General features: G+C 47.3%; 1 protein-coding gene across 3 annotated transcripts in view; it reads left to right on the plus strand.

Annotated features, from left to right (window-relative positions):
• Positions 1-9,869, plus strand: part of abca2 (ATP-binding cassette, sub-family A (ABC1), member 2) — a 577,021-nt gene extending 567,152 nt beyond the window's left edge. For all 3 annotated transcript variants that reach the window (XM_038782183.1, XM_038782184.1, XM_038782185.1), the window contains 2 exons: positions 1,668-1,874; positions 7,397-9,869. In XM_038782183.1, coding sequence (XP_038638111.1) covers positions 1,668-1,874; positions 7,397-7,432 — 243 coding nt within the window. In that variant the 3' untranslated portion in view covers positions 7,433-9,869. The remainder of the gene's footprint in view (positions 1-1,667; positions 1,875-7,396) is intronic.
• The last annotated feature ends 321 nt before the right edge of the window (positions 9,870-10,190 follow it).

The raw sequence follows: 10,190 nt of genomic DNA on the forward strand, positions 1-10,190 counted from the left end.
GTACCCTGGCAGCACCAGCCTGGCACCCAGGCAGTGCCACCTAGGTGCCAGCCTGACACTACCAAGGTGCCCAGATGGCACTGCCAACTGGCATGGGCACTCCCACGGTGCCAGTTCCGGCGAGCAGAGCTGCCCATTGTAAAAAATGGGGCTATGTGCGGCCTCGGCTATATGTTCCCCGTTCAGGCACCTTAGTCAAAGCGAGTCACATTGAATAGCCATGTGTTTCTCAGCACCACAGGAAACACGCAGCTAAACACGCCCGCTCGGCGACTTTGCTTCCTTTTGGGAAGATCGCGCCCTCTAAATTTGACTGCTGAGCAGCCTGAGCGGGAAGCCACTTCCCGACAGGATGCCACAAAGCCAACTTTCTAACCCAGGATAGCATTTTCTATTTGCCGTGCCAAATTCTCAGTGCTAAATCTCTAAATGACGTGGTGAACCGTGGTCAATTTTTTGTTCTGTGTGGGCACCCACAAAGATTTGATTTGAACATGCTCAGTCTCATTTCATGGAGGCTACCTTGAACCAGCAGTGAGAGAAGATGTCCAGCCAGTTGGCTAAACCTGTCTCAAACTAAGGTCTCACAGTTCAACAACTAAAGAGTGCCCTCAAACAGTTTTCTTTGCACTGCCTTAGTTGCTATTTATATGGAAAATTCCCTGAAGCTTTCAACTGGGCTAGCAGCATGTAACAGCAATGCTCTTATAATGAAAACATGTGGGGCAGGATTCTCCCGGCGCCAAGGAGTGGCGTGAATCACTCCGGCCTCGGGCAGCCCCAAAGGCGCGGAGTCCTCCGCACCTTCAGGGGCTAGGCCGGTGCCGGATTTGTTTGCACGCACCAGCCGGTGGGAAAGGGGCTTGGCGCCACGCCAACCGACACCGAAGGGCCTCCGCCGGCCGGCCTTGCGTGTTGGCGCATGCGCGGGAGCACCAGCGTGTGCTTGCATCATCCCAGCGCATGCGCAGAGGACTTTGTCTCCGCACCGGTCATGGCGGACCGGTACAGCCGCCGGTGCGGAAGAATAGAGTGCCCCCACGGCACGTTCCCGCCAGTGGATCGGTGGGCCCCGATCATGGGCCAGGTCACTGTGGGGGCACTTACCGGGGCCAGATTCCCCCGCACCCCTCCTCTTTCCCCTCCCCCCCCCCCCCCCCCCCCTCGAGGACCCCGGAGGCCACAAAGACCTAGTGTAACATACTCCGGCGGGACTGGCCGAAAGTAGGCGGCCACTCGGCCCATCGTGGGCCAGAGAATCGCCGGGGGGGCGCTGCCAGCGGCCGCTGACCGGCACGGCACGATTCCCGCCCCTGCCAAATCCCCGGCACCAGATAATTCAGCAGCCTGTGGGGGCGGGATTAAGCCACCCGCCAGTGATTCTCCGACCCGGCGGGGGGGGTCAGAGAATCCCGCCCGTGGATTTGAAGTTCAGCCTTAAGTTACATTCGGGAACTCTAGAGTTGCCTCCATAAATCCATCTAGCTCTCTCTCCTCCTTAAAGCCTAACACTTTGAGCAAGAATTTAATGAACCATCCTAACCGTCTCCACCTCTGGCAATGCGACCGCATTGCGTCCGGTGAAGTGCTTCCGTTAAAGGTGTTTAATACATGCAAGCTGTTGTTGTTATTATTGAGATGTTCCCCTACTTTGTCGATCATTGCAGGTGTTTGTAAACTTTGCAAAGAAGCAGAGTGACAACCTGGAGCAGCAGGAAACTGTCAGTACGGGGGGTGTACAGTCACCCATCAAGCGCATCCTCACCCTGCTGAGGCCACGAGGCACCACGACAGAACTGCAGGCTCTGACTGTCGAAGAGCCCGAAGAGTTGGAGAGCGACGACGAAGGGCTAATTAGCTTTGAGGAGGAGCGTGTAAGTACTGCATGCAGTTGTGATAAAAGGACTCAACATATTATTCAGCCAAAAGTCCAGCCGAACCATCTATGGTAAAATGGGAACAATACTCCAAAGCTTCTCTTCATCAAACCCTCTTGTTAGGTTCGCTGCCGTCACAAATACATTCTCTATATGTTTGTTCCCATTTCAACCAGATGGTTTATCTCGGATGTTGGCCCTCCGCTCTATTGCAGTCATTTGGCAGTCCTTTCAACTGTAGCTTTGATTCCAATCACTAATTATAAATCCCTTGACCGCCTCCACCCCTATTGCTCAACCCTATATCTATCCAGCAGGAGCCAAGGCATGCACTGGTCTAGTGAAGCTGAAGATGGTTTCCACCATCCTTTAGAAAACTACCTGACAAGGAAGGAACCCTAAAAAAAGGATAAGGACTTGGTGGAGTGTGGATCATGTAGGCCAATATCTCTGCTGAATGTGGGTGCCAAGATTTTGGCTCAGGTACTGGCACTTAGGTTGGAGGAGTGACTCCCGAAGGTGATTGGGGAGAATCAGATGAGGTTTGTAAAGAGGAGGCAGTCGTCGCTGAACATGCGGCGTCTGCTTTCTCTGGCAGCAAGGAGGGAGCCGAAGGTGATAGTGGATGCAGAGGAGGTGTTTGAACAGGTGGAGTGGAGCTGTTTATTTATTTTTCATAAATTTAGAGTACCCAATTAATTTTTTTCCAATTAAGAGGCAATTTAGCGTGGCCAATCCACCAAGCCTGCACATCTTTGGGTTGTGGGGGCGAAACCCACGCAAACACGGGCAGAATGTGCAAACACCCAGTGACCCAGAGCCGGGACCGAACCTGGGACCTCAACACCATGAGGCAACAATGCTAACCACTGTGCCTGTGCTGCCCCTAAGTGGAGCTATTTATTTATTAGAGAGGTTTGGGATTAGGCCCAAGTTTGTGCCATGGGTTAAATTGCTGAATAAGGAATCAAAGGCGAGTATGCGCACAAATGAGATGAATCCCTGGTACTTTCCGTTACACAGGGGAACGAGGTGGGATGGCCTATATACCCCCTCCTGTTTACACTGGCGATAGAGCCCTTGGCCATAATGCTGAGGGGCTCGGATAAATAGAGGGGGATAGTGAGTGGGAGGTGGTGGGGGGGGGGGGGCAATGGTGGGGAGCACCGGGCATCTCTATATGCTGATGTTCTGTTGTTGAATATCGCCAAACTGGGTTCTTCTGTAAGGGCTATAATGGGACTGTTTAGGAGATTTGGGCTTTTACAGGTGATAAATTCAATTTAGAAAAGAGCGAGTGTTTGTGGTGTATTTTCTGGGGGCAGGTGTAGGGTTGGGGGGGTTGCCATTTCGGGTGGCAACTACTCACTTTAGGTACTTGGGAGTGCAGGTGGCTCAAGATTAGGCCCGGCTCCATAAGTTGAATTTTACGAACCTGGTGGGTGGGGTCAAGGTGGATTTATTGAGATGAGACAGTCATCCTCTATCATTGGCAAGCAGGGTGCAGGTGGTTAAGATGAACATTTTGCTGTGGTTTTATTTTTAATTAAGTGTCAGCCTAACTTTTTGCTGAAAGCGTTTTTATGGGACAGGAACAGTTGACTTTGTCATTTGTTTGGGGAGGTACAATAGCAAGGATTAAGAGAACGATGCTTCAGAGAGGGCGTCAGTCAGCGGTGGCCTGGCCCTTCCAAGCCTCATGTATTATTATTGGGCAGCGAATAGCGAGAAAGTATAAGATTTGGGTAGGGAGCTGGAGGCTTTGTGGGCGAGGATGGAGGCAGGCTCATGTAAAGGGTCGGGGTTGAGGACGCTGGCAGTGGCACTGCTCCCATTTGCCCCAGAGAAATATTTGGGGTGTCGGGTGGTGGTGGCCATGTTGAAAATATGGAGGCGATTTTGGCAGCGAAGTTGATGCCAATCCGAGGAAACCATGGGTTTGAGCCAGCGAGGATGGATGCTAGGTTTCGGGAATGAGAGGAGCAAGGGGTAATGGAAATGAGAGACCTATTACAAGTAGGGCGGTTTGTGAGTTTGGAGGAGTTGGGGGAGAGGTTTGGGACGGCGGGGGGGGGGGGGGGGGGGGGGGTTTCGGGTACTTACAGGAGCAGGATTTTGTGAAAAAGTTTCCCCGACTTTTCCAGTGGCACCACCCTCCTCATTGTTGGATCTTTGGGAGGATTTTGACAGAGAAAATGGCAAGTCTGGAGGGGGTTCAGGCCAAGTGGGAAGAGGAGCTGGGAATGGCGCTGGAGGAGGGGTTGTGGCGTGAGGTGGGGGGTGAATGTCTCAACCTCATGTGTGAAGCTGGGCCTGCAGCTAAAGGTAGTACATAGAGCGTACCTGATAAAGTCGAGGATGAGCCGACTGTTTGAGGGGGTGGAGAATACTTGTGACCGGTGAGGGAGGGGCCGGGCCAAACAGATACACATGTTCTGATCCTGCCCGGATTTGGAGAAATTTGAAAGACGTGTACTGTTCTGTTCTATGTTCTTCAGCTCCATGTCTGTGATCTTGCACGTGGATGGGCCCAGTTCCCTAGGGGGCATATTTGGGGTGTCAGACTTGCCTGAGTGCAGACGGGAGCAGGTTGCAGATGTTTTAGCTTTGCTTTGTTGATCGCTCGCAAAAGGTCTTTTGGGTTGGAGGTCAGTTTCTCCTTGTGCCTGGGTCTGGCTGAGGATCTAACGGAGCTTTTCTATTTGGAAAAGGTGAAATTTGCTTTGAGGGGGTAGGGGGGGCGAGTGAAGGGTTCCACAAGAGATGGGGTTTGTTTGTACTACATTTTAAGGAGCTGGTAACTGTCAGCTGTTAAGGGGGAGGTGGTGGTGGGGGGGGGGGGGGGGGGGGGGGGGGGGCGGCAAAGTGGGATGTTTGGTTGAGGTTCCTGAGGGGGGGAAAGATTTGTGTTATTTTCTATTTATCATGTTGTGTGTTTAAAATGTTAAAATATCAAAATATGAATGAAAATATTTTTTTAAAAAGACGAGGAAGGAACCCAAAAGAAGGGACACCCCATGTATAAGCTGATAGCCATCAACCTTTCACTCCAAAGAGGGGTACAAATATCTATTTTTCTATTCTAGTTTCAGGCTAGTATTCTATGCGACGGGACCATTAAAATTGTTGTTTACTTTGGCGAGACTGTAGCCGGACAGGAGAGTCCCGAAAATCCTGGCCCCAGTTTCAGTTGTTGATCATTGTGAGACCGTGGTGATTTTAGTTCTTGGATTGGAACAAAGCTTTTTATTGCTCAGAAGTCTGTGTGGTTGGCGACCCATGGCCAGATTCCTCTAAAATCACCTCCTTTGTTCCAGGTTTGTCTCGGAAAGCACCTTTATTTTTCTCGTGGCAAATCTGAGCCAGGTGACGAAAACATATTTTGCCAATTTGGCTGCTACTTACGGCTCGTGGAAGTTTTAAGTGAAACACCGGTGGTTTCCACAGATTGACGGGCAGAGGTTGCTTAAATCCACTGTCTCAAATTGCGATTGGGAAAAGCAAATCGGAGGTGGCCAAGGAACGTGCCTGTCACCAGCTCAGCTGTTTTCTACCCTCCATCACTGTGACCACAACTAAAGCAGTTTTTTTAACATACATTCCACCTTGTGATATGCCTGCTGCCTGCTTATAGCTGGAGAAAGCGGCCTCAGTTCAATTCCAAACTCTTTTATTCGGCAGGATTGCTGAAGCAAACTGTGCACGTCCAAGCTTGCAACCTTGAAATGTCAGTTTTCCTTTGACATAAGCACCTTCGACGTAGAAAATAGGAGCAGGAGGAGGCCATTCGGCCCTTCGAGCCTGCTGCGTCATTCATTATGATCATGGTTGATCAACCAAATCCTGCTCCCCCCCCCCCCCCCCCCCCCCCAAGGAGGAGGGTATTTTCCAATTAATTGTGGCACTCACTGCATTGAGCAACTCCCTTCAAAAGGGTGCCACACACACGTCAGCTACCTTTCCGTCAGCCCACCTTTCTTGCTGAGGGAACATGTAATGTCATGACCCGATTTTCCCGTCTTGTGAGGAAACCTTCCGACAAGGGTAAAAGTGAGGTAATACTTGCATTTATTGTGTCAGAATGCCTGCGTTTCGCACAATGCCAAATTTTATTTATTTATTTAAAATATTTTTAATTCAACTTTTTTCAGTTTTATACATAACAGCAAAACAGTAACAAACTACCCAGATTCCTTCCCCGCCAAACTAAAAGAACCCACCCCAAACAACTAACGGTGACCAGCTCTTTAAAGTACACAGTAAATGGCTGCCATCTTGGGTGGAACCCTTCAATTTGCCGGTGAGCTATTTTAGGCAGCGACATTTAACGTGACCGTGGTTCTGTACCAATAACTAAGAATTTGCCAGTCAGTGTCTTCTTCCTCGCGTGACTGTTGACTTGCAGTAAATTGTCCAAACTGAAGAGTACATCCATTGATGGGTAATATGGTGTAATGTATAATTAGCCAAATAATTGGGCCCCTTTAAGTGAAAGAGAGGCTTCACAGAATTATACTGTTTGGTACGTTAAGCAGTGGATGCCAGAAGCACATTAGTCATCTTCCCCACCCATCTCTCTCTTGTTGAAAGGCTCTTGTGACGTGGTTAAAGCCTCACAATTCTACTGTTGCCTTGAATTCCTTTAAACCAATGCCCAGAATCACAATTTAACTCTTGACTGAAGGATTCCGGTGTAAAACTTCAAATTTCCAGACAACAAAACCTGTTTGGAAATCTTTCTACCCTCGCCCTTGCCCTGGGCCCGAAGAATTCGACGGCCCCTTGATCTCAGCTTCAGAATGGAAACCCCATTTGCCTCAGATATCAGAAAAAGGGTGCTGTGGTGAGTGGCTCCCTCCACTGAGACAAACACATACTAACCCACCGCCAGACACAAGATACCTGCATTCAGACCTCTTGGTTGACTTCCTTACTGAAACTGTTATTTTGTTGTGAAGTCATTCTCCGAATTGTGAGGAATTCTCGCCCATCCAAACCGACCAATTGCAGCCAGTGTACAATTGATCAAACAAATTCCACCAAACGGGCAAGCAAAAGGCGGAAAGGCAGAAGTGATAACTTGACCGTCTTCCCATTAGCTTTAAAAGACCTGGCATGCCTCCCCCCCCCCTTAGATAAATGAGATGAAGGTCAAAAGGGCTTACAGCTATAAATGCTGGTACACTGACCAGACCACCAAGATATACTGACTGTCAATACCAAATGGTATGTACGGAAAGGAAGAGGCAAGTGTATATCCCAGTGAACTGGATTAGGGGACCACGTGCTGAATCACTGTGTTCTCACAGAGTTATCAGAGCTTGGAGATATGCTGCTGTCCACAGAAAGAAAGCAGTGTCTGGTAATAGTGCTACAGCCATCCTGGTGTGGGACAGACTTGCTGGACCAGCTGGTCTTTGTTTGCCCGTCAAGTTTGTCTGTTTGCATGTATAGTTTTATTACGTGGTTCTTGATGGATGTAATCAGATTTTTGTCGTTCTTCTTTTTCTCTCCTTCAGGCGCAGCTTTCGTTCAACACGGACACACTGTGCTGAGTGTTTGAAATCCGGTCAAGATTTCCAACTCTGAAGACTGTGTACAGGACATTTGAGAACTTTGCATTATCCCAGTGCAAGACTAACGGCAGTGCTCGGAAGGGGGTGAGGTTTGAGGGGGGGGGGGGGGGGGTGGATTGACGGTGGCAGCAGTGGTGGAAATGGCCATCTGTATGGTCAGTAGTTGCTTCGCGGTGAAGCAATTCGGAGGAGGCGTTGAACCCGTTAACTAGCAGCGCACGCTACTTCGATGGTGCGAGCGGTTTTGGTACCCATGCATTGCTTCTGGGTCATTTTGGCAAAGTAGATCTTCAATGAACACGAGTGTTGCATTTTATTTAATGCAGAGCTGTTTTATTTTGATGCATTGTCGGAAACATAGTGTATAATACATGTCTGCTTTGTATTGGAATATTTAAAAATTATTTTTAAGAAAAGTGTAGAAATGAAAAGCAAATAATTAGGATCCTTATTTTCAATTACAAAAGCATTGTAAACACTCAGATATTTAATCTTTGTCATTGCAACAAATGCATGAAACTATTCAATGTATCCTGGGTCTATCAATGGCCGAAAACCTGTACAATGAAATCCAGGTTACAAATTAGGCCTAACCTTGCAAAATCTGAAGTGCCACACCATTTAATGTACACATAACAGTAACTCAAATTTAGCATGCTTCGAGCAAGCTTAAATTGCTATTTGTGTTTGTTGTACAGTAAATTGGGGCATTATAGGGAAGAATCTATAGTTTGTTCAACAATGACAGTCCAGCTTTCAATAAATGTTTGGGTTTACAGTTTCGAATTAGAAGAGACATGATCTTTTGAATTACTATCCAATGTGCAGTGTTCTTGGAATTCAAATTTGCTTGTATTTTTTCAAACGCTATTTCTAGAAAAGTACATACATACGTAAGCACATTCTTACACCTTTGAGCCAACCGCAATGTGACTACTTACAAATAAGACACATAATGAGCATTTCTTTTAACTTACCCACGTGCTATGACTTCGAATTTCCAGACCAAACAAGGGCAAACTAAAATCTTTCACCACCACCCTGGCACTGACATTGTCCTTACTTTTCCTCAACCTGTCGCCTTTCATAGCAACCACAGTGTGTCCTTCAGGTCTCTACTTAACGTATTTGGCCATCCTCTACATTAACACATTATTAAAATCAAATCAACCTGATTTATTCCACCTCGCAATGGTCACTCACACCAAAAGAGCACTGAATAAAAAGGTTCAATTCTGACAGTACAAACTATATGGTACAGGATAATGTATGACGCTAGTTACTATTTTCCGAGGCTGCCTTCGGTTGGCTCACTCTTCTTTGTCCTGAAGCAGCGATTTGCAAAATGGTACTGGCATACTTATATTGATTTTAATTTGTGGTCATTTATTCTTGATCTTGTAAATGTTCCAACGGGTATGTGTTTGCCCATGCACAGTACCTGCTAGGCCGCAGTAAAACGCAGAGGTGTAACAGAAAACTAATAAAGATCCTTTTGGCTATAAAATAAAACCCAATTGAAGTATTTTAAATTTCATTGCCCTCAAATTTCAATGCATCCCTCAGCAGCTAAAATGGATATAAATTTGTTTTTTTAAACGAAACGAAGCCATAACGTCAGGCACAAAATCAAAGGACAGGCTGAGCCAAGTGATCGCACAGCCAAAGGAGAGCCAATCTTTCCAATTAAAGCAATGCTTCCCACCCATGAAGCGTGCATGTTGAAAAATCTGAGTGTTTACAATGCGCTGCAGTACCGGACTGTGACTTCCTTTGATGATGCTTTATTTAAAATAAGCATAGGCAACACAACAAAGGTTGTAATTGTTACCCTGAACTGCTGTTATTAGAGGTGGATAGTCAGTACTTAATGCCCCTGGTTATTACAATTTATCAAAAACAGAAAAGCATCAAGATTTAACTCGCATTTTGAATGGATGCCTCATCACCTTTTTATCCACCCTCATAGTCCCGAAGCATTTCCCATGCCGATCCTAATATCAAAGTGACATTCACGTTGGCCACCAATTCTGATGAAATGCTGAGATGTAGTGACCTGAGGTGAATGTCAGCGTCCGCCTTGGATGCTTGACGGCCTGTCAGCCAGGTGGATGTGACTATATGGCTGAGCCTCCAATACGGTGCTGACCCTCAGGCACTGCCCACACCCAAGTACCTGGAAGACAATTGAAACAGTCCAGAAACCCAAATGAGCCTCAGATTACTGCATCCCAGTCATTCCGTGGAACTGAGGAGTGACTTTTTTCTTTTCAAAGGTTGATTCTTTTCATCAGTCAGAGCTTTGCAACTAAATGATGAAATTGCCGCCTGGGAGGAAAGGCGGCACTTTAAGTTATCTTTCGGTGCATCTCCATGTCAAGCTGTGCAGTGAAAATAAAGAATAATCAGTGAGGGATTTTTTTTTTTGTATTAATAGAACTTAATCTGCATTTTTAATTCTGACCTTAGAAGGCAGACTTTTAAAAGGTTAATTGAAAGTGACCTGAAATTTTGCTTTTCTCTATTCGTTCCTTTTTTTCCTCCAACTCCCGCATTTTCATTTTCATTCGTTTGACAATTTCTTCGTTAAGTGTGAACAAATTCGGGCAGCACGGTGGCCTAGTGGTTAGCGCAACCGCCTCACGGCGCTGAGGTCCCAGGTTCGATCCCGGCTCTGGGTCACTGTCCGTGTGGAGTTTGCACATTCTCCCCGTGTCTGCGTGGGTTTCGCCCCCAC

Source organism: Scyliorhinus canicula, chromosome 21, assembly GCF_902713615.1.
Source record: "Scyliorhinus canicula chromosome 21, sScyCan1.1, whole genome shotgun sequence".
In the NCBI taxonomy this organism is placed as follows: Eukaryota; Metazoa; Chordata; class Chondrichthyes; order Carcharhiniformes; family Scyliorhinidae; genus Scyliorhinus; species Scyliorhinus canicula.